Genomic DNA, 25,388 nt, shown 5'->3' with positions numbered 1-25,388 from the left:
ATAGGTTGTTTCTATGTCGAGATGAACCTCAACAATAATTTATTCATACAGAATATTCTCACAAAAGGTGGGCTGCATGGTACTCCAAGAAAAAGAATGGTGGAAGAGTGGCAAGTAAGAGTGAATAGGATTTTATTACACAGTTCAGGGAGAGACTTCTGGAGAGAGGAAATGCATGACAGGGATCTCAGAGTCAAGACTATATTTGAGAAGAACTAGCATTTCTATGAAGATGAAATATCCAGTGTTTTAGAGAATGGCGTTTTCAAAAGTTGGAAAAGTAGGCTTGGTTAACATGAACTTCTCAGATAATGTTAACTTTATACCGAAGACTGTATCCTACATTTTATACTATAGAAAATGAGCAGCCAAATTTAGCTGATGAGTGGTGACACTGTTGACCCTGTCTGTGAGGAAACTAACAATGCTGACAGTGGAAAGAACAGATTCAAGGGGGTTGGGGTGCTGCTGGGAAAGCTGGTTAGCACACACTTGTCTTGGAACATGTGAAGAATGAGATCTGATAGGGGCAGCAGAGACGGGAAGAATTACAAGGCAGAGGGGAGTCAAGAACAATTTAAAAGAAAAAATTAAAGTAGATAAATCCAAGTTCTAGTCATGAGGTCTCCATCAGAGTTCCTTCAGCCATACTAAGCCTTAGTTTTCTCAATGCTAAGTCATGCTTTCATTCAGGAGAGAGAAGTAATCCCATGTGTTCACCCAATACGACCATCGCCAACATGACCATGTGATATTAATTACAGAAACACTTTATATGGTGCTATTGTTAGCAATAATAGTAACAACATAAAGCACACACATTAAGTAGCAGGAACAGTACTGGGCACCTAAGTAACTGCTCTGTAAGTGTTTGCTACTATACGTAAATATAAAACACTTTAAATCCTCATAGCCACAATCTTAGGAGGTACTAATAGTATCCCTGGATTACATAATGAGAAAAATGAAGAACAGAGAGGTCCAAGAACTCAACCAATGTCAAACAGCGATGAACTGGTAGAGCCATGATTTGAACCCAGCAGTGTGTCCAGAGTCCATGCTTTGAAGCGCAATGCTGTCCTGCTCCTTGAGAAATGAGTCACACTCTGAGATTTTGAAACCCTTTGTATCAAATGTCATTCTAAGATGACAGGAATACAAAGAAACAGAGGAAACAGATGAAGTGTAAGACCAGGGACATGAGACTCAAAGGTCCCCCTGAGTCAGAGATGATGTGGAAGCTTGAGAAACACCTTACATGGTCAGCTTGGCCATCATAAATAGCTATTCTTGTTCAGAAGGTGCTGAACTTATATAGGGGTGGGCAAAAGTAGGTTTACAGTTGAGTGGTTCATATAGAAAAGGACATGAAGGTATGATTATTATGATAGCTTTATTATCTCAAAAGAATGTCACAATGCAACTATAAACCCAATTTTCCCACCCTGTATAAAGAGGTGCAGAATGGTGATGTTCTAAATCATGTTTCTGGTCTCCCTCTGGATAAATATTACAAATAGTAAATATTGGGTTTAGCTACACTTAACTTTTGATGTTATTCAAGTAGATAATTAAATATGCTCTTAAAAGTAAGATTTGTGATATTTTAGTCAATAATCATCTTTCCCATAATACAGGGTAAGGATGTTTACCTACCTACTGTCTATTTAAGAGACCAGCTTCCATCAGAACCACTTAACATGATACTGAAATACCTAGTATTTTATAGTATCTGCTATTGGTTGTTATCTGGAAAGCAATTTCTAATTATATATAGGTGTATAAAATTCACTTTGTTTAGTAATTTGTTAATGGCATCTTAATTTTGGGAATTCAAAGCAAATTGCCACAGAAAAACTGAACATATTAAGCTGAACATATAGCTGAACCTCCAATGTATTGGTCGTCTGCTTTTACTTAAGCAAAATGTTTTACTAACCTAGGTTTTCTTTTCCTTTCATTAGAAAAATTTTGAGGGCATTTACACAGTACACTCACTGTCTTGTTAAATTAGAGACATCACATACACAGTAATGCTCACTGCCACCAATTAATTTACATTTGACTTTTTAAAGGTTTTAAGGTAAATTAGTTTCTAATATCAGGACATTGTTTTGTGTCTCAAATAAACATACATATTTTCACAGAAAATTCTTTTAAATTGTATTCAGTAGAACTTATTTATACAACCCACTCCTCTACTGGACATGACACACAACAGTTTTAGTGGAAAAATATTATGAACTTCTAGACTTAAGTCTTACATGTATTTTGCCTGAAACCCTGTAAAAATTGCTAGGAACCGTAAGTTACTCAGCTGTGGTGAATCACAGTTTATTTATTTATTTATTTTTTGTTTTTGAGCTTTTAGAAAAAAAGAAGATCTTTTTCATGGGATAGCTCTAAGGAAAGAGGCAACCACAAAACATTTGGAGGTCAGAAATCTGGGAATGATAAAAATTTCAATATGCCTACTACAGAATGGGGGCAACTCAGATTTCTGATTCTCATCCTGGTTAAGACCCCTGATTATAGATTCTTAAACATAAAATCACTCCACTCTATCTGGGGGTTTCTTAGGGAAATAATATAATAACGCATAATGTCAGACTGTGAAGAAACTCCTGTGAAACCTCAATGCCTTTGTGGCGTATTCTTAGAAAAATACCCAAAGAATACACCAAAGCCAAGACTATTTTTGGCTGTACCAGTTAGAGGGCAACAGACATTCTAAAGGAAACTTGTCTCTTCTGCTTGACCAAGTCACCCTGATGCTGAACTGGATCTTCATGGATTTCACACCTACCCTACTTGTCCTTGATGTGTTTTGCTTAGTATCTTTTGTGAAATTAAGTCTATCTGCCAATTTGATACTGAAATTTAACCATTCAGCACATATAATAAGCTTTGGATTGTGAGGCAGAAGTAAAGAATTTTTACCCATTACTAAGTTGTTTCTCCAAAGATCATGAGTTCATGTCATAAAGTAGGTTTGTGTTGGCAAGCCACTTGCTCGTTTGTCCTAACAGTTGTGTGGGTTAGGCATGATCATCCCATCTTGTGACAGATGAAGAAACTGAGGTTCAGGAGCTTCTGTGACTTGTCAATAAGTGGGAGAACTGTCATCTGAATCCAAAACACAAACTGCTTGCACTACATTATTACAAAAGCCAGATGTTTCAATTTAGAGTGCATCCTTATATTCTTCCCTCTCTCTCTGAATAAAGGCTCCATTTACAAATAAGGAAGAACTAGACAATTTAATATTTTCTAGTGCAAGAAGGCACTCAAAATATCATTCTGCTTTGAGTACTGATTTACTGCAGGGATAGTTTTTAATTGCACCATAAAAATGATACTGAACCTTGCTATCTTCAAAAAATTCCACTTAACGATGAATGATAGATTGATGACTCACTTAATTGTTCACTTCTTGTGATTTTGGGGCTGTCTCTTTGCTAAAAATGAGGGGGTGTCTTCATTATTGACACAATCGCTCATTCTTTCAGTCATTTTTATAAACAAAAATATTGAGACAGTATAAATTAGAGAGAACGTGACAGAAGAGAATGAATAATTACTTGTGGTTTTAACATTTACACTGCTGCAAACTCATCAGGAGATCATAATGTTCAGGAGAAATGTGATGCATGCACTGCACTGTGCTCCTGCTCTGCCTCAGATTTATTAATATATCCTCTTTACTCCCCGCCTTGAGGGTAGGGGCCTTGGCAGACATCTCTGGGGAGACTACTAGTGCAGTGCACATTTAGTAAATATTACTGGAACTGCATTAAACTAAGCTTTATTTTTTACTTAGGAAATATAAATAAAAATAATTTTAATACTAACAATAGCTAACATTTATTAACAAGCACTTACTTGTGGGGCAGAAACTGCTAGGTGCCTTGCATTGGTTATCTCATTTAATTTTCACAACAATCCTGCAAAATGGAAATTCACAGACATTCCAAGGGCAATAATGTCATCCCTAAAATAACTTATGTATCATATATTTTCCTTGGTGATTTTATTATTTGGAATATTGGCTTCTGGAATATTTTCCCAAATAACTATTTGAGCAAAAATTTTCCTCCATGATTTCACAGTTTTGAGTTGCTTCATCATAAATTAAAGATTCCTTTTTCATGATTGTTAGGTAAGTTAATGTTATACTTGAATATGCAAATTGACCATAGACTTGGATTTACTATTATTACTATAATAACCTATATTAATAGAGCAAGGTTCTCTGCCCACGCACTATAAATACAACATAATCAGTTCTTTACCATAACTGTAGGTTGTAAGAGGAGTCTAAGGTCAAAAAATTGCGAAAAAAGTTTGAAGTGTTTAGTAAAATAGCAAGTTAATATTAAGTTCAGTTAAAACAATTGAAATGGAGCAATAATACACTCAGTGACACATCTGTAGTTTAAAAATTGAAATTGTTTATACAAGGTTTTGGTACAATAATTTTGAATATATTTGATTGATCTTTCAAATATGAGACTGTATCATGACTATAATGCTTTGAATTGAAATTCAAATGAAATATACTATGTAAGTCTAACTGTAAAATTTAAGTGACTGGCAAAGTTTTATTCAAAAACAGCAAATTATACTCTTGGCTGACAGCCTTGAAGTCCTGAAAAGTCCCTGGTAGGTAAAACATCGACTTCTAAAAAAGGGGTTTTTTAACCACATCTCTCCTTTCAACATCTGCTGTCTGTTGATGAACAATTTTGTATCACTGATGATTTTGAAAAGAACTTTTCTTTCCATATTACCTTCAAATAAAATCTTATGATGTCAAAAATCAGGAAGAGAGAAATGAACAGTGAACAAAACATAAGACTGCTTAAGAGACAAAGAAAATTTGAGTAAAACTAATAATTTAGGAGAAAATATTACCTGCCTGAGTTAATATTAAAAATGATCAAAGTTTTATTATTAGTCATATTTCTAGGTTAAATCAATGAGGTATGAGTGAAGAGACCAATTTCACATTGCTTAACTGAATGTAGCAGAAAAATAGGGGATAGAAAAAATACAATTTGTGAGGTCAGAGATCATGTTTTACAAAGGGCTCTAAAATCTGTTAAAACACTCTAGGAAGTTATCATTTGAAATTTTCTTTTTTCCCATCAGAAAAACTCTTTAAGAATTAAGTCAAACTTAAAGGGGTTGAAAGCAGATTTTACATTATCCTCACTTAGCCTATAACATGTTTCATTTGTCTTCTCTTTAAGCTGCCTCTCTCACTTCAACATTGGCCCCTGGAGAACAGTGCACTGCTCTATCTGTAATTTTTCAGGTCTTGTATATGGAAAGTGGACGATGATTTTCTTGGCAGTGGCTGTGAATCGCATGCTGTAGATCATCCATTCAGAGGACTGGGGATTTTTTTTTACTTTAATAAATCTAGATAACCTTGGTTTGGGTTAAAAATATCTTTGTTACTTAATTTCATAGCTACTAGTAAAGCAATGCAGTTGGATCTTTATTTGTGTTTTGGGTGAACTCCCAAAATAAAACTCCAAATGAACTCAGAATTTTCATTCAGAACAAATCAAACTAACAATATATTTAAAGCAAGACTCCAACAATTAATTTATATTTTGTCACATGTTACTTAGTGATATCTTAAAAGGTAATATAAAATTATATTTCTATAGTCACAAAAGCAGTTTACTTGAGAGCAACTAAATGGTATTCCTCTCCCTTTCTGCAGAATTGCAATATGAATTCATGTTTCGTTAGGCAACAAAAATGCAAACTTGTTAAAGCAAATCCTTTTACACTGAATTTTTAACCACTCCACTGATATTTTAAACCACTGAGTAAGAATTTCAGAGAAGTCTTTTTGACTGATAAGAAAATCAGCCGAAAAATTTCTGATAAGTATTCTCAAAAACAAAAACTTGCAAAACAATGGTACTGGTCAAGAATAATAAACATTGCATGACCTTTTCCTCTCCTCACTTAGTTCTATTTTATAACCTAATAAAATTCTCTTTTTCAATGCTAAATGAATTTCAAAAGAAGTCATGTAATTAAAGATTTATAATTATGTGATTGTAACACATTCTGCGCAAATAGACACTATGGATTTTCGTGTCTTACCCCCAATGGGAGTGCTCAGTTCAAACGTTCTAAGTCTAAGGTCGTGCTAGATCAAGTTTTTCAGTCTGGAAGCCAGGTCTCCTTCCTCATTCCCTGCTCAGTCATTTATCTACAGCAGCACTGTGACATCAAGTCTCCATGTATGTAGCTGATATAAATTAAGCAATCTAGAAGTGACAATGCTTGACAACCAAGTGCATAAAATAGTAAACAATCAACAATCAAAATAAGGAACAGCTGTTAGTTTCTTTTTATATAAAATTATATCTAATTTAAAATAAATGCCAATTAAAATTATTAGCCAATATACATAAATCTACTCTGCCTTATTGTCGAAAAGCTAGTGTAGACTGAAATTCTCTTAAAAATTTAAAGTGATTCTTAAAGGTTTTTTTTTCTCTCTCTCTCACAAATCAGTAAATCTTTGAGCATACTGGTCTGTCTGACGCAGTAAAAAACAACCATGTTATCAAAGTGAAAACAAAGGGTACTAATAGGACAGTGAATAATTCAACACAAGGCACTGCTGAACTAATGGTTATTTCTATTAAATCTAATGATGATGAAAACTCAATTGAACTTGATCTTACAATCATCAATAACCACTTAGATTAGCATGTTAAAAGCTTTAGTATGCAGAGATATGACAAAATGTACTTTTAAAAGCAGTGACTTTTCATTTTGGTTGTTGAGAGGAAAGGATTAAGTAGTGGATGAATAACTGTCAACTGAAACCTAGAAATGTCACTATTACTAATGTATTATAATGACTTTCTGTATATTTCTCTTATACCAAGAGCACAAACCCCATCCTGTTACTTCTTTATTACCACTTGCCTTCATCTTTGAAATTACTTCAAGTGGTAAGACGTTCGTTGTTTTAAGAGGTGATTTGTGATGGTCTGAGATATCAAACCACATTTCGTACACTGCTATATATCAGCTCTTTGGGTTTTCCATTAAGTAAGTTAGAGAAGTTAGTAAAACTTTATTGGCCAACAGTGCTCAGCCATTTAATCAAGTAATTAATTCATTATTCATTGTATACGGTATTAGAAGAATACATTACTTCTTGAATTATAGATAAAGGGCATATCTTTTTTACTTAAAATTACATAATTTCTTTGAAATACTCTTTCCATTTTTTACATAAACACTATTAAAAATTTATGACTATAAAATTAAATTTTCCTTTACTCAGCTAACAAACATTTACTGAGTATCTGCCATTTACTGAGTATCTTTCATGTTTCAAGCTGGGAATCCAAACTGAGTAAGATGCAATTTGCCCCTAGAGGGCTGAGGGGCAGGAGAGAGTTCTGTGCCCAGACACTGCAATTATAGTGCAATGAGATAAGTAGTGTAGGTACAAGCTGCCACTGGAGAAGAGAAGTGCATAATTCCTTCTGGGAAAGACAGGAAAGGGTTTCCTCAATGGCTGAAGTGAATTCTGAGGGAAGACAAAAAAGGGCTCAGTAGCATGGAGCAGGAGTGCTAGGAATGCACATGTAAAGCCAAGTAGCCTCAGCATTGTTTGGAAAGTAGAAGCACAATGTAGCAGTTAAGAGCCAGGACTCACAGGCAGGCAGCCTGGGCTGCAGCTTAGCCAAGTCCTTAACCTCTCTGCACCTCAGTCCCACCATTTATAGAGGAGCGTTATATGAATATGTATTTTTACATACTTTTAATTTTACTTTTTAAAATACTTTTAATTTTAAAATTAAAAGACTGCTATGAGAAAAATGAGTTACTTTTTTTAAAGCACCTAGTAAGAACTATTTAAATGTTTGCCATTATCAGAGTTGGAGCATAGGCTTCTTGATGGCAGTGGCAGAAGGTAAGAAGGTTTAAGACTAGAGAGCAGGTTGGGAAAGAGAAAAGAGGCTCATGGTTAATTGTGAAAGAGCTGGGAAGCCACTGCTGGATTTTAGGCCATTGAATGATGAGCTACAATTAATTGGCTTAAGGATTTGATTTGAGAAAGACTAATCAGTCATGGACAGAGTGGAGTGAGATGCAATGTGAAGCAGGGAGATGAATTAGGGGTCCTGGGGTGTTGATGTGAACCTGGCCTAGGGGAGTGGGATAAGAATGGAGTGAAAGGGGTAGATTTAGGAAATACCTTGGTGACAGAGTTGGTAAGACTTGGTGACTCTCCAGGTGATGGCATGAGGGAGAGGAATGGTTCAGGGGCTAGTTGGGAAAGATGCTATACTTTCTGATTGAGCTGAGCTGAAAAAGAGAATGTTTATTCCTTTGGTCTTTTGGTATTCACAGGGGCACAACAAATGTTAAATTTACTTTCTTCCCTCACAAGACTACCATTTTCAGAAGTTGAGATGATTTGATTTTGAAAAAAATTACAAAGACTGAGCATTATTTCACTTAATTGCAGGGTCTTGCCGCTTGGCCTCAGAGTTTCTCACTTTATCTGAGACCTTGTATTTCAATGACAACATTGAAAATTTGGAAGGAATCCTTTGGCTCTTTTGCTTCAGTTTTCTTTTCTGAAAATGCAGAGACATTCTGGTTGGCCTTGGTTTCCCCCCAGTGTTATGTGATTCTCTGACATCAGCACAGATATATTCAGCTCCGACACATGATACTGTCCAGCAGGAGAAAGAAGGGAAGACGGCTGAGCTCATGAACAGGACATGCCTGCGAAGCTCAAGACTAATTGGCATCTGCAACAGGTGTTCTGTGCAACCAGAGCTAGAAAGGGCTTCTTCCTCTATTTTTAAAACGTGGGGAAGTAATTCTTTCACAACGATACAGAAATTGTGAAAATTATATACTCATGACTAAAGATACGGTCAGTAAAATATAATATTTATTAGCATGAGGGTGGAGCAACTGTTTTCCTTTCGGTTTCCTTTAACTGTTTTTGAAGTAGAAGATTCTCATGTGTATGGCAGACGTCCTGAAGTAGAAGGATGAATTTGCTAAGCTCATATGATTTTTTAGTTCAATGACGCTATAACCTATATGTGGCTAACTTTTTTGCTTACACGAATGAGTATGTTCTCTGTTCCTAGAGGGCCATTAAACTTAGCAGGCTGTCAGGGAATTGACAATGACAGAATAATTGAGCAACCAAGCACTTCTCATTTTTAATATAGGATTCTAAAGCATTCTAGCTGTTACCCAGTACTAAGAGGCCACTTCCATCAAAGCTGAGAAACTCATTTCCCCACTCCACGTGGTTTTTTACTACTTCTAATAACTTTCATGACCATTACTGGCTTTCCCATAAGAGCAAGCAAACAGATGCAGCAAGGTACTGGATAAGGTATCATAACATCTATACCGTTTTTCTTATATTATCTTTTTCTTGGCACTTGTGAAAACCCAGTTCTTAGTCCCCACCATTCTTTCTAACCATGGTGTTTGCCAGAGACTTGAATCCAAAAAAGAGTGGTCCGGTTTGCATCTGGTTCTGTAATGTTGAGACAACAAGCCCCAAAGTGTTTTTTGAGGGGAAAAATGAATATTTCATCTCAATATTCAGCAAAATAGCATATTGTTTACTGATTAATTTGACTCTCACTAATTTAAAAAAAGAGACAAAATAGGAAGCAGTGACACCGATTCTGTTTATCAATTCAGTGTATATTCTAATACTCTTTCTTTATTACTCACTGAATTAGGGAAGAGTCAACACCAGAAGCGAGAAACATTATCCCTAAATGGATGGATTTGTAAAAATGTTTTTATATGCCAATTTTCTTTATCTTTTTTCTTATAATTAGTAGGCTATTATATTTGACTCTAGCAAAATATTTTAATTAGGCTATCCAGGGACAGTTCAATAAACTTGATTTTTTTTTGACATTTCAAACATAACCTTGTGTCATTCATGCCTGCCTCCTATTATTTTAAAAGTGTAGCATGTTCCAGCTTGCAGGAATTACCATGGTTACTTGTTATGCCAATAGTGAACTGCAGTTAGCATTAAGAAATATTGTGTGCTGCTCTGCTTCTGCATTGAGAGTGCCATCAATATCTCATATCAATAATATGAATTAATATGGAACTCTGGAGAAATGTGACAGTGAGACAGTCAGTCAAGGTGGAAGACATTCATAAAAGCTTAAATATATGTAAGTGTTTTTGGGCCCACACTATGTTTAGATTCTATAAGAGCTTATTTTAACTGAATATGGTTTTAGTTTATTAAAATTATTGTTGAACGGTTATAATCCCACCCCTCTTTTTCTTTTTGTATTCTCTTTTAGAAATGTACAGGAGTTTGGTGTTTTTTTGGGCAGAAGTAAGTCATATTTAATGTGGAATGATTAACCGAGACCCAACGGCAAGGCTGGCTAAAGGCACTCATGTGTCTTGGGGTAATTTTTCCATGCCTCTCACAGATCTCTCAACTTTACTTGGTTCAAAAGATGTATTTCTGGCAAATCTCCCAGTAAAGGACCCCTGAACCCTGATATACGCAGCAGTACAGTTGTCTCCACTCACCTGCACTGGTGCCTGCACCGGATGTGAGGTCTCCACCCATCAGACCACCTACAGGTTAAAGAGGAAAATCAAAAGGAGGAAGGCTAAAGGTCCACAGAACAACACATTTCACCCTTAGCAACCCGGCATTTTGTCTTCTCTCAAGAGTCCTACATTTTTAAACTATTACCTAAGTCAGATGGCTGACATTTGTTTTATTGTGACATGCTGTGCTCAATCACTGACATTTTGCAGAATCTTTATTCTAAGAAAAATTACTTTAAAGAAAACTCAGTCTTGAAATGGTCTCTGAATTTTATCTTATTTTCAAGTCTAGTTTTTCCTAAGGGGATGTTTAATTGAAAGTAAAAATAAAAAGAATAAGGTTTACTATATATTCAGATAACCATACATTTGATGTTTAATTCTTTATAAATATATTTTATACATTTACTTTTGTGCAGTGTTAATTGTCCAGAATTTTAGTCATTTCATAAATCTACCTACAGTGAACAACCTCATTTATTACCTGACTTTTACTTATTGGTACAATAAAATAGGTCTCACTGCCCACAAATTTAGAAACTTAAGCTTATTCATTGCTAACTTAAGAAACTAAGTTGAAAATTTTCAAGATTTATATGTGAGTATTGGAGTATTTCAATACAATATTAAATATAATAATTACTGTTACTTGTTAAGGAATAAGATTTAGCCAAAAAAAAGAGGCCAGAATAACAGCTGATTATTTCCTAATTGCTTCTGATACTTTGTAATTATTAGTAGGTTCAGATTTAGAATTAGAAGAAAATGTTTATTATTTGTGATTGAATAATATTTTGAAAATAAAACATAAAATTGTTTAAAATAAATGAGCCTAAGTTCATCTGATAGGAAATTCAACTGCATTTGAGTATGATCTGAAAGCAGTACATGATTATTAAAAATTCCTATGAAAAATTTTAATCATATTTCTAAGTAGAGAGAATGGCCTAATGAAGTCCTTTATTCACCTTTTTCAGACTCAAGATTTAACCACATTTTTTTATCTGTCTGATTTTGATTTTATTTTTAATATAAAGTTTTTGTACTAAATAGAAATATATGTTTAGTTTTAATCATAAGGCAGATATTTAAGTATTCTAAAAAATTCTTTTGTGAATAAATCAGTTTTAATACAGTTATGTGTGCCTAAGATATTAACATTTTCCTATGAAATGCTTTTAAGAAAACAAAATGTAAATATATAATGGTTTGCTGTAAATGATTTATAAATGCAATGATTTATATGGTCCTTTTCTTTTGTAAATATGAAGGACATATACACATACACTTAGTTTCTACTGTGAGTCTGGGAAATCAAGAGGAGATTCTTCCCTTCAAGTCTCTTTAAACCCAGTGAGGAAATAGATGCACACTCAATACAGTATCTAATGTGTTTTCCTTATCTGCGAACTAAGAATGGTTCAAGTTGCCCTGGACGATAATTTCTCCTCTATGGGATGCTGTGGACTGCACTATGGTAAGGAGCTCCTAGACGTGTAGAGACAAATCTGTGGCAGGTGTATATGTCCTTATGATGTGCTCTTAACTTATTTCTGTCTTAGTTTTGTTTTTATTTCACAATTCTTATAAATTATGCTATCCTTTCACATTTCCTTGTTGCCTTAAATCCTTTGTGGTATAAGTTACTGTATAAATAAATAAAAATTGGCCATGGGATATATTGTAAGAGAATACAGGGGAAGGTTTCATAGAAGAAGTTATCTCTGGGGGTGGGATTGAGGGTGGGAGGTGGGGGTGGGTAGGGCAGGGGAAAGTGGTGGGAAATGAGACAACTGCACTTGAACATCAATACAAAGATTAAAAAAAAGTAGAAGACATGTCTGGCGAGCAGGAAAAGTGGATTTTAGGCAGGACAATAGCAGAAGCAAAAACACAGAGACAGGGTAATTGACATTCTCTTTGAGAAAATTATGTGGTTAAAATAGAGCCATAAGAGGAGATTGGTGACAGATAGGCTGAACAGATAAATTACAGATTGTATGAAATTTTGAAAGATATGCTAATGGAGTTAGGGGTTATCATGTTGAAGATCCAGTAGTGAAGTAACAAATGAAAATCTGGAAAACTCAACATCTTGTAGATAAAATGGCCTTTTGACAAGAGGGGCTTCTTCCAATAATTTGTTCCCATTGCGTTCTTAGGGAGACGTACCTGTGTTACCTGCACTCGGAGGTCGATGTGTTACACCAGGAGACATACTATTCCTCTGCAGAGAAGGGTGGGCCAGTGGCAAAAGGTTGGGGTTTCCCAGTGAGCTGACGGGGTTGCTGTATACCAAACTGTTATGGCTGGACACCGGGATGGAGACTGGCATCTCAAAGTTGGGAGGTGGAACAGCCTATAGAGCAGAGAAAAATTATGGGTTAACAAAAAAGAGATTGGAAACAAGCTCTCAGGTACAGACAGCCTTTATTTTCAAGGAAAATTTCAAATTCCACACTTCTTGGTGTCTAGAAGACCATTAAGAAGAGCTCTCAAATGCTCACATCATAAATTGATTTCTTTAATGTGCTTAGAACACCTTCTATGCAACTATTAGAAAACGTTTCACTTTTGTCTAAAACAAAGCCCCATTTCATTAGACTCCATTGTCTTTGAATTCCATTCTATTAAGTAATAATTGTTCATCTGTGATATCTGAATCTGGTGCCAGAAATGACTGCAAAATCAAAGGTACATGACTGGGATGACTTCACAGAGAAAAAGGAGGATTAAAATGCAAACCAGAGCTTTCGGTTTAATTGCTTATTGAAGCATATTTATGCAAAAGTTTAATGATATAAAATCATCCCAGGATTGTGAATAGCACATATACTTTAATTATTGTTTTTTCAAAGTCTGTCTTTTGAAAGTAACTCTGAAGATAATAGACATTTTAAGATACCAGATCCAACAGAGCATATGTCATTTAATAATTCATATTTTAAAATGATAGTTCAGATATATGCTGCACTTCACATTTTTGATATAGTAACACTGACAAATGGTAAGGCCTGCATCTCAAATGAGAGAGTTGGCACTTATTTATTGAGCTGAAGCTGTGTGGCTATCTAATTAGAGTAATCAGGTCCCAATTATTGATTTTTTGATATTATTTTGGCAATATAAGCAAAGTCATGCTTATTTTTCTGCTTGTATTAACTAGATAATCATAGTTGAAACTCCCCCTTTTTTCCATTTTTAATATTATAAAGGAAAATACTGTGCGAATATATTGCCAGAGGGCTCATGGTGTCAGACCACACAGCATTCTTAATGTAAAATGGATGTGTGTATGTGTGGATCTAATACGTACATTGGGGATGAGTGTAAATAGAACATTCTCCCTCAGGTGTTCTCAAAAAAGCCATGGGCAAATTTAAGTGCATACATGCATGTGATTCACAGATTTTTGTTCTTTTTATTAAACTATTTTTCCCTATAATCCTAACATCAGTTTTCTTTTACTGGTTGATTGGCTGGCCTGCGATGCTTATCACGCTCTGCAGTAGTTCCGAGTCCACCCCAGTGATGATTACAATACTCTTCTCTATGTGTGCTATCCTGCTTCTACTTCTTATTCTTTATTTTTCCTACTTCTTTTCCTTCTCATGGTCTAGATGTGTTCACATTGACAAGAGTAAATGTTTCAGAACTCTTTTCTTTTACATCTTGGATTCTTCATTGTTTTAGAGGAAAATAAAATAAATGTCCAAGTGCTATATTAACACAGTCATTCTTTATTAGGCTTTATCTAAACAGGGTACAAAAATAATTTTATACAGACACCATGATATAATGAAATACAAATGATAAAATAGCAAAGAATGAATATATCCGCAAATTTCCAGAGACCTTTTAAACATCAAAAAATATTAGTATATGTTGTAAAATAAATGTCTGTAGAGTAAATAAAATATTGTATGCCTTCATTAAAATATTGTATGCCTACATAAGAATCACTGTAGTATACCTGAGAAAAACACAGTCAAGTAACTGTGCTACAGCTTCTCCATTTGCCCCTCTGGAGTCACTGTGCACCTCCCCTTTGCCTGCTCTAGGCCCAGAAGCTAGCCCTCCAGACTGCATACATCCAGATCACCTTGCCCTCTGGTTTCAGCTTGGCCAGTGGAGGTACCAGCAGAAGTACAGAGTGTGGGAGGAGAGAGGTCAGGTGTTTCCCTACGATCGCATCCCTTTGCGGGGCCACAGGTTGGTAGAGGTTGCCATCTCCTGATTACTTTTCTTTGCTCCTTTCCCTTCTATTATAAAATTAACTATGATGTTGGCCAAATAATGTCTCATTTCATCAAGGTGCTAAAGTTTTTTTGCTCTAAGGTAATGTAGAACCTAGTCTACTTCTTATTTTGTGAATTGAATATTTTTCTTCAAAGGAGAATTTTTAGGGAGACACTGCACTAATACAAAAGTATAAGCTTAAAATTTACTGTATATTATTTATTGAGCAGGCACTGTACTGTATAATTTATATACATGATAAGATACAATCCATTCAACATTCTTTCACTGTAGATATAATTCTTCTCTTTTAAAATTGGTGAGATTAAGTAAGTGGCCCAGTGTCATCCGACTAGTAAGTGACTGAGCTTGTTGCTTTTCCTACTAAATCACCTTGCAACACAGTATGAGTTTTTGGGTAGAAAGAGAATTTGCCATCAGAAATTATACTGTGAAGTGAGTAAGAGTAGGATGCTAGTAGCTTATTATTTGTGACACACAAAAATAATGAACTGAATGGTGCTATGGATGTGGGTGTTGGAATGCAGTCTGTGCTCACTAATGGCCCCTCCGTGACTGAGGTCTTGGGGAAAAATAAATCTTCAAGACTCTCCACTTCTATAGTTACTCAGATTTAACACTGTAAAGCTATCATTTGTTTACAATTTTTAAAATTTGCATTTATTCACTATTACTACTCATAAGTGTTTAACTATTACTGGATACCTAAAGATCAGCTATAAAACGACTTGATATTCTACAGCATGTTGATTGTATCTCAGTTGAGCACAAAGCTTATTATTTCCTTCCTTCTCCTGGGTGATTACATGTACATCCAAAATAAAGAGGATTATTAATAATTATTTAATAAATTCTGAACCATCCTAATAACCAAGTTATTGAATGTCTCTCTCTCTTTTTGCCTGACTCAACCACAATTCCCAAGAATTATTCAGCTTCTGGCATTCTGGACCATAAACACTTTGACACTGATGATTATAAAAACTCTCTGTGACAGACTGCACAGCAGTCAGGTATAATTCTGATATCAGAGTATTCTTAAAATTCACAAGTCATAAAATGCGCTAACAGCCTTTGCATTTTCTCTCTACCTTTTGCTTTGTTTCCTTATCTTCATCAGGAATTGCCTAGACAATTTTGAAATCAAATTATAAGCATAAAAATGACCATATTGAGAAGATATCTCAGAGAATCCGAAAGAACATCAGTCTTAATATCAGAAATCTCAGATGAGTCTGGCCTGTGTAATAAATTGCCGTTTAACCAGGTAAATCATTTAACCTCCCTGGACCTGATCTCAGACATGAAGTGGTGGCATCCATAAAGAGACCAACCAGATCTAAATGTTTTAGGTAAAACAAAGGCTGTAATAATGTATAAATATTTATAAGATGTTGGTGTTATTCTTTTCCTTCTTGACTTTTCAAAACTAGAGAACTTAAAAGCATCAAAAATAAAAAAAAATGTTTAAAAAGTGAAACCCAAAAAGTAGTTAAAGACTCCAAACTTAAAAAGATGTCCGAGTGAGACTCCAAATTTCAGAACATTCACAGCAGGAAGGAAGAGGGAACTTGGGGTGATTAAGTGAAAGGCTATAGGTAGGACTGGCTATATCATTTGCACATCCCAGGGAAAAAGGAAAATGTGGGGACCCTTGTTAAAAAAATTAAGGATCTCAAGATGGTGGAGGCACAGCATTTAACTGAGCGTGGCCCTGTAAGAGCAGTGGCCTGTGTGACTGCACAGGGCAGACGCCAATGACGTTGGCCCGGCTGTAAGAGATATGGGCACAGAGGCTAAAAGCCTTTCAGTTTCTGTCCTGAATAAACTGATCATGGTTACTGAAGCGAGTCACTGTGGTCAGAAAGGTATCTGAACTCTTATCCAAAAGCCACTATTTTCCCAAACTTACCACAAGGAAAGGCCCAATAAAAAGTCAAGTAAAATATTTTTAATAAAATATTTTTAGCTAATAAGCTCTCTTTTATTCAATGTGAATGATTGAACTGAATCCTTTTTGGGGGGCCACTAATGACACCCTTACTTTTTGATCAACCATTACCGGTCTGCAGAAAAGTAGCAGAGAAAAAAGAAATCACACAGTTCTAATGACTAGTGACTACCAATTGCTGGCATCCGAATTTCCTCAAGGCTGCCTGACAACTCTAGTACATACTTCTCATTCCCTCTTTATCCCCAGTACCTCAGTCTTCTTTCAAACATCTGCTCCCTAGCCTCAATATCTATAGAAACTACATTCAATATAAAAAATATAGGTGGTCACCCACTTAGCTTCACTCTATTCACCAACCACCCCTTAAGTGTACTTGGGTCCATCTGCAACTCCATCTTGTTCCAATCCCATCCTGCTCCCTTCCATGAGTTTTGCCATTTTATCTCCATTGTATCTGTGTGTTCAATATTTTCCTTCCTTCAATCATTCTTCCTCTGCATATAAATAATCTCAAGTGCTTTTGCCTTTAACCCCTTCTTGGTCCTAGTTAAGAGTACGATTTCTGTCTTCATAGTCCCTTATTTGAAGAAAATAGAAACTATTTCCACTTCCTCCCCATTTGCTCTCAACCAATCTTGCATCCACCCCTCCTTCCTTCAGCCCATTTCCTAATTCCTGGTTCCTCAAATGAAGCTGTTTCCTCTTGCTGTGCAGCCCAGCATGAAATTTGGCAAACGCTGCATGAGGAAACACTGGTCAACAGGATTCCAAGTCATCCATGAATTATTTCATGTCATTGAGGAATATGGGCATAAATTACGTTGTACCAACAGGTGACTGCAATATTAAATTTTCTGTTTTAAAAGAAAAACTCTTCAAACTGGGTCTTTGAAATAGAAAAACAGTCTTGTAATGTTTTTAAAGAGGCGGAGACACTCTCTACACACAAAGGGCAGAGTGTCCTTGCCCTGCTGTAAATGTTTTAGCAGCTGTGGAAACTTTCAACAAAATTTACTTCCAGCAACTGAAAGTGATGTGCGAAAACTGGGCTTTTCATCCTGGAGACTGAAGCACTTACGAAAGAAATGAAGGCTTGGAGGCGCAGCTAGGAGCTGTGTGGCTCCTTCTCGCAGCCCTGCCTAGTAAACTCTGATGTGGTTTTTCATCCCCCACCGCACACCACTGCACCTCTTAAGAAATCATGTATCCTGATTTTGAACTCTTTACATGACAGGATGAAATACTGTGAGGGAATCTGGGCATGTGTCATGCCTCTTTCCCCCTAAAGCATGGGAAAAATGATCCGATGTACAAATATGGGCTTTCTCCCAGAACCCCTGGAGTTAAAGCTACACATGTATTTAGCATCACTTCCTTGGAGGTGATCAGCAGTATTATATATATGGCCCCCTTCCCAAGTGTGCCAGGGATTTCTCCTGTCTGAGACATCTCATATGCTTTACCTCAAAAATCTTCCATTCACAAACCTTTGAGCCCAGCAGTTCCAAACCAGTATTGAATGGCAAGAGAAACTCAGGCCATAAGAATAAAAAACTGGCCCAAAGGAGCTGTTTCTTTCTTTCTTCTGGGCAAGATAAAATCCCAATGGATATTTTATCATTTAAGAATTCTGGGTATAACAAGCATGCATTGCAGCATCTGATAGGAAATATTTCATTTGATAAAGTGCCCTCTGTGGTTGTTCTGTGTGTAGTACTTGGTTTGTGAAACCTTTAAGAATTCACAGTGCTTAGCCTTCCTTCAAGATACAGGGCAATAATGACTCTGACTCAACGAAAGCTCCACTGCTGATATTTTATGTAATGGAAAAACACCTATATTTATGAAGATAGACAGTTTAAGAGCCACACATTTTCTGAATGTTTTAATGTATTTAATTCAACACAGGTGATTGTGCACCTACTACATGTAAGGCACTGATTTATCTTGTGGGTGCACTTACAGATTTGGCCTAGGGCTTTTGTACCCAAATACGCTGAGCCCACAATCACAGAGGTGCATTTTCACTGCAGTCTTTCTCAGTGCTCAGGTGGAGGATGTTGGGTTAAGTTATTACAAAAAATGTACTTTTATGAGAAAGGAATTCATTACCAACTGAGGAGCCTGTGTACAAGGAGGGTGCAGACACTAGCACCAGGTATTCAGAAAGCATGTGAGCCTTGAGCTGCATCAACGTATGTCACACAATTAACATCGCTTGACTGACAGCAGAATGTAATTAAAGGTATGTCCTTTCCCCCTCTTTATATGGGCAAACAAAATAATACATGCAGAGTTATTTCTCTCAAATATCTGGCAAGGCATGTGGTTGACTGTTAGAAATTCTTTGACTTGGTTAAGACAAAATTTAGCCAATTGTTAAAGCATGGAAATTGTTGGTGTAGGCAAAGCGAGTATCTTGATCAAGCTTTAAAATCACCCCAGCACACAAACATGTTGAAATCTTACCATTAGGTTTTCATGCAGTCTGTTTCCCTGCAGCGAGCATTAGCTTTAACCCTTCAGTGCTGCTGCTGAATTTCATGTATAGGGAGAGGGCTGAAGCTTTATTCAGAAAGAAGCTTTTATTTGGGTGATGATCATCGGTTTACATGAGAGGACTACAGTTCCACTTGTGTATCTGGTCTCAGTGATATACATGAATGTATATATATATATATATGTGTGTGTGTGTGTGTGTGTGTGTGTGTATTTTATAATAAGTCCTCAAACTTGTTGAGAAGGAGATTCTAGTGTTTTCCTAGTGCACAGTGATTTGTGTGCACTGTGTGTTTAAGAGATTGTGTAACGTCAGGGTGTGCCACATAAATCTTTCTTTCTCTTCCTCCTGTGAATTTTCTACCTCCGAATGAACTCAATGGCAACTTGTTTGGATTACATAATTCAAGCATCCCTAAGGGTTTGCTTTCTAAATGAACTGCTGTGGGATGAGATGGCTATTTTATTGGTTTGACTTTCCAGTGCTTCTTAGGCCAAGCCATCACTGAAAGGGTTAAGGTGTGTTACTGCAGCAGTTATCAGCAGACCAGCCATCTACCTTCGGTACTTACAGGAATTTTATGACTCTTGATCATATTATCAAATTCTTCATTAATTTTTTTGTATTTTTCTTCAGTGCGTGGGGTGAGTGCATAAGAGGAGTCAGGATCAGGGCTTTCACAGCCTTTGTTTTCTTTCTTGTTCAAGGCCTGCCAGGTTCAGAGAAATATCAAGAGTAAAAAAAAATGAAGGGCGTTTTGAGTACTTACACACAATCTTTGCCTGCTGATCATTAGATCAATATCTTCGTTAATTTTCCTGTACTTGTCCTCAGACTCAGGGCTGTGACCTACTGAATCGTCTGCATCAGGATCTGGGCTGTCACAGCCATTAAGGCCCTTCTTTCTCAACGTCTGAAATACATAATTTGGAAAGTTCAATCCCACACAAAGGCTGTAAGAGACATTCAGGGCTGTTAACAGAAGTTTAAGTGGTCCAGTGTTCCAGGTTGTTATCACATATCCTGTATCACATTAGGGTAAAGAAACCACAGAAAGAAACTGAGTCACTTCAGTAACACACTCACTATTGGTTAAAGAAATGAAGGGAATACCCCTTTTGCAATTATATTCCATAAGTGGACAAAGACAGCATGAAGGCTGAAGTTTCATGATATGGAATTCATACATACTCCAAACATCTAGTACAGGGGTGTCAAACTCATTTTCACCAGGGGCCACGTCAGCCTGGCAGTTGCCTTCAAAGGGCAGAATGTAATTTTAGGACTGTGTAAATGTAACTACTCTTTAACTGTTAAGGAGTTGAAATTACATTCCACCCTTTGAAGGCAACTGTCAGGCTGACATGGCCCCTGGTGAAAATGAGTTTGACACCCCTGATCTAGTGAGAGACAATCACAGAAGAACACAAGGAAGGTGGGAAATTACAACACTCTCTTTTCCCACAGAAGAATTAGAAGTCAGGACATTACACAATGATTTCAGAATCTGTGATCATGACAAAAGCAGAAATGCTGGAGACAGATCCTTAGTTTAACGTAATGGTTGGCACTGACAGTGTCCTGCTATCCCTTCGGGTGTGTACTTGACAGGAAAGGCAGCAAGATAACCAAGCTAATATTCTCATAAAGCACCTGTTAGGAATGTTCAGACACCATAATCATAAGGGAAATCACCTTTGTTTTGTCTGGTTAGAGTTCTATATGTGTGAAAATGTGTACTGAAATTGATAATGCCGAGAAGTTTTCTGCCTAAACATAGACTGAAAGAAAAGTCAAAACAGCTGAATTTAGGGCTTCATTAACAAGAGCTGAAAATCGGCAACCAAGTCAGTAACTACCAAACTAGCAAAAGTTTCTCCGGGTTCCAGCTGAGCCGGATCATCCTGAGACTGTCTCCTGACACATGAAAGTGGAAAGTCAGTGCCTTATCTTAAACCTCCTGTCTCCTGAATGGGGGTGTGGTCTAGTCTCAGCTGTCACAGAAGGATAAATACGAATGTAACACTGTAACAAAAAATATGAGTCAGGAGTCCTGAGATTTCTTTTTTTTTTTAACTGATGGTTGTCAACTTAATTGTACATGATCTGATTTACAGAGATAATGTTATGTTTTTAGAGATCATAAAACTTCTGATTAATCACACAGATTGCCATGTTAATTATTAATAGACAAGCAACATTTCTGAATTTTCCTGGTGCTACCTAAATTATTACAAAGAGCCATGTACCTAAGTGTCTCTCATTAATGGAAAGTTCAGCAAAGCTCATCTTTATTAAAGACAGAATTCACATACAAATAAAGCAAAACTGTGACATCAAGCTAAGGAATTCAAAGCTGAGATAACACTCCATCTTTAATTCATGCAATTGGGGAAAATAAATAAAACAACATGAGTTTAAAAGGGGTGTCAGTCTTAAAAATTTAAACTCCCTGGCTCTTATCAATGTGTAACAAATGTAACATTATTTAAAATTAGATTCTGAGACACCAAAGATTTTCACTTAATATCAGACTAAGGGAACTACCATTTCTAATGCATTTCTGATACACTGTGGCTCTGTAAATATTTATTAATGTTATAGTGGTAAAATATAACAAATAAACATATGGTTACAGCTTATTATGTGGTAAAATGTTGGAATATTAAAATGAATATTTTGACACAAGATGATAAAATATACATTTACAATCTTGGGGAATTTATAATTGGTGGGGCCACCTGTCCCCATGTCGTGAATCCACAGTCGTCATTTTCCCCCAGAATAAGTACTCTGAGAGGGCTCCACAATACTTAGAATAATAATTTTCTTTGCTAACGTAATTCCTTTCAGTTTAAACCCTTTGCTAGCACTATTGCAACCACAAACAGCATAGTTCTGGGTGAAAACTACTTGCTGTATTATCATGTGTCTTTGCTTTGATCTCCAGATATCCCTGAGCTTTCAACAGTAATTCCTGAGGGTCTTGCATTGTACTCCACATATTTTTCATAGAAATTCACTTATGCAGAGAAAAACATAAAAAAATATCTGCGATTTTTCAAACTGTACCTATATTCCTATGAGGCATGTTAACAATATTCTTATATAAACCTTTCATTTAAAGTCTTATCCAGACAGATTTTTCAGTGTGCACCCGGATCTCTTACCCAGTAAATCTGATCATAAAAATCACGGTTGTTTTGCTGCGCAGATTTCTGACAGCAGAATGCAGGGGTTAGGAGCAGCCTAGCGACTGCCGTGGCGGTCCATCTGGCACGTGCATGTGTGCTGCACGCTCCTCGAAGCTCTGGGGGTAGATACCGTGCTTGGCTTATGAAAATTCAAGCACCAATTACATGTCATTGAAAGATCTCCACAAACATTAACTCTTATGTCTCACAAGTCTTCCTTCCGTAAGGATTTCGGGGAAACCTTGTGCCAGGTCTCAGCCTGGCGCGGCCACTCATGATGGCCCAGGCCTCCTGCCCCTTGCCCTGGTCAGGCTTTCCCACACCTGTGAAGTGAGGGCTACAGAACAGAGCTCCTTCATTCATACGCATCCACAGCGGGAGACTAAACACTGAAATAAACAGGTAGAAATTTCTACAAATTAGGCTGTGGAAAAATTTAAGAATGAAACTAAGGCTAAAATATCGATACTTCTCAGATGTCAAAGTTTAGACTGAGTGGGAATGCTTATAGGTCAATGAAACACATCAGTTTGCCAGTTAAAAAAACAATTTGATCAACAGCTCACTTGGTACCTGAAGAATTACGTAAACTATTAGGCAAACAAAGCAGGTGGTTCCAAGTCACGAAGAAAAAGGTAGTGATGAGATGAGGGGGAAAAGTGGCTCATTTTCTTGCAATAAATTCTTCTTGTATCAGAACACATTATCTTATAATGAGTATCATCAGTACTTAAGTAATGAAATACCTCTACCACTTAAATTATAGCCTTATTTCAAGTTAAATCATGTTATTTTAAAAAGGAGCATTTTAAAACTATACAAACACAAACTCCAAAAGCATATTAACACAGAGTTCCAAAATTCCCATAATCACATAACTAGAACACTAAAAAACTGGTTCAAAAATACCATCCTCAGCTGAGAGCTTGTAGAACACATTTCTGCCAAGAACAAATGATTACGGTGGAATCATAAAGCTCTGAAAATGAAAGTGATGGCACGAAACCGAACACCACAGTGTGCAGGTAGAACTGCAAGGGCCAGCTTATTTTTATTATACTGAAAATCCACAGCTATTTCATGATGACAAAAGAATTCCTGTTAGATTCACCCAAGTCTGTCTTTATCACAGTAATAAACAGTTGGTATAAACTCACGGATTACTAAATGAATAAATAAGCATTATTCCTTCATGCCCCTTTCTAGTAAAATCAAAATCTCTGCCGCTGGCCCCTGAAGGCTTCTTTGATCTTTTACAAATGCTATTGGTCAGATAATGTAGGCACTTATGTCATTATTCTTTTACAGGGGTAGAAGTCCTGGATTTATATGTGTCTCTCAGCTGCCTATGTTTTGAAAAGATTTATTCTGTATGTCAAGATAAGGCAAGAGATCTACCCAAACCACCAGCTTCTCTTGCTATGTATCCAAAGAAACTCTTTTCTCAGGGAACTCTGTGAATCCTGAGTGAGTCTGCACACCGACCGAAGTCAGCTTTCTGCGAGGGACTGACACTGTTGGGGTAGATCAATTGACTGCAACGCTTCTGGGATGTTTTCACAAGGCAGCGATTGTCATGCAGAGAGCTAACAGCCATTTCTTCAAGAAGTAATTAGATTGACAGAAGGTGACACACTCCTAACAATAAAAGGGAAAAGGATTCCAGGCAGGTAATCCAAAAACCACGTGGATCCCCCTCTCCCACACATGCGGACATATGGACCCCGAGTCATTACACTTGTTCATTGGAAAAACTCGAAATCCATATAAACTGATGATAGGTGACAGGTGCTTCAAAAATTCTAATGAAATAGATGAAGGGAACAGATTCTGTATCTTTACTGAAAGGAATATAAATGAAAAAGAATGCCACATGGTGGGCTCATTTCTCATCTTAGGCATTATGCTTCCAACTAGAAAACGCCTTCTGTATACAATGGTTAAAACTGGGTGCCCCTTATTAATTATTTCCTGTTAGTAAAAAAAGATGTAACTAGATTATTGGTCTTTTTCAATTAAATGAAGCTATATAATTTGCACTATTGCTATTTAGGTAAAATTCATCTTCTTCCAAAGAGCTACCATAAGATTTAAAGCTTCCAACCATTCGATTTCTTTCCATGTCTGCAGTTTTAGTCCTCAAGAATGTATATTTCATCACCTGCATTTTTCTGTACTTACCCACTATACAACAGAAATTTTAAATCCTTCTGTGAAAATCCCCCAAATACTCATTAATTAAAAAAAAAGATTTTATTTATTTCTTTTTAGACAGAGGGGAAGGGAGGGAGAAAGGAATGGAGAGAAACAACAATGTGTGGTTGCCTCTCATATGCCCCCTACTGGGGATCCAGCCTGGGACCCAGGCATGTGCCTTGACTACGAATCAAACCAATGACCCTCTGGATTGTAGGCCCATGCTCAGTCCACTGAGCCACACCAGCCAGGGCTCATTAATTTTTCTTAAAATCCAAATAATCACCCTTTCTTGTACAGCTAGCATTATCCTCACTTCAGAGGACTGATGTGTCAAGAACACGTACAGGAATTATTTCCATTAGTTGCATGGATGTCTTGTTCACACAAAAGCTGAGAAAAAAAAGACATCAACTTATAAAAGGTAGCTTCCTTTTCTCTGACACTAAATCATTTTTGTGCTTGTCTTTCACAACATCATGAAGATAAGCAATCTGCTCTTATATTGAAGAATCTTTACAGTAGTAAATCCACACAAGGCTAGGAGAAGCAGTTGAAATGGACACTGCCTACATGCGAAGTTTCTGAGAGTATCTCATAAACATCCTCCCTTAGCTGCTAAAACTCATGACGTGGCTGCTTCCGGCCCCGTCAGTATCTG

The 25,388-nt window shown here is 36.5% G+C and overlaps 1 protein-coding gene across 17 annotated transcripts in view; it reads right to left on the bottom strand.

The window, feature by feature from the left end:
• Positions 1-25,388, bottom strand: part of MEF2C (myocyte enhancer factor 2C) — a 161,730-nt gene that overhangs the window by 19,004 nt on the left and 117,338 nt on the right. For 13 of the 17 annotated variants that reach the window (XM_045847774.1, XM_045847776.1, XM_045847771.1 and 10 more), the window contains 3 exons: positions 20,107-20,250; positions 12,796-12,982; positions 10,600-10,647 (listed from right to left, as the gene is read on the bottom strand). In XM_045847774.1, coding sequence (XP_045703730.1) covers positions 10,600-10,647; positions 12,796-12,982; positions 20,107-20,250 — 379 coding nt within the window. Of the gene's footprint in view, positions 1-10,599; positions 10,648-12,795; positions 12,983-19,908; positions 20,047-20,106; positions 20,251-25,388 lie in introns of all 17 variants that reach the window. The other 4 variants (XM_045847782.1, XM_045847784.1, XM_045847787.1 and 1 more) reach the window with 2 other exon arrangements.

Source organism: Phyllostomus hastatus, unplaced genomic scaffold (assembly GCF_019186645.2).
Source record: "Phyllostomus hastatus isolate PE091 unplaced genomic scaffold, TTU_PhHast_1.1 phas_contig_58, whole genome shotgun sequence".
Lineage (NCBI taxonomy): Eukaryota > Metazoa > Chordata > Mammalia > Chiroptera > Phyllostomidae > Phyllostomus > Phyllostomus hastatus.
Note: the sequence above shows the minus strand (reverse complement) of the source record. Positions and strands in the feature narration are given on the sequence as shown.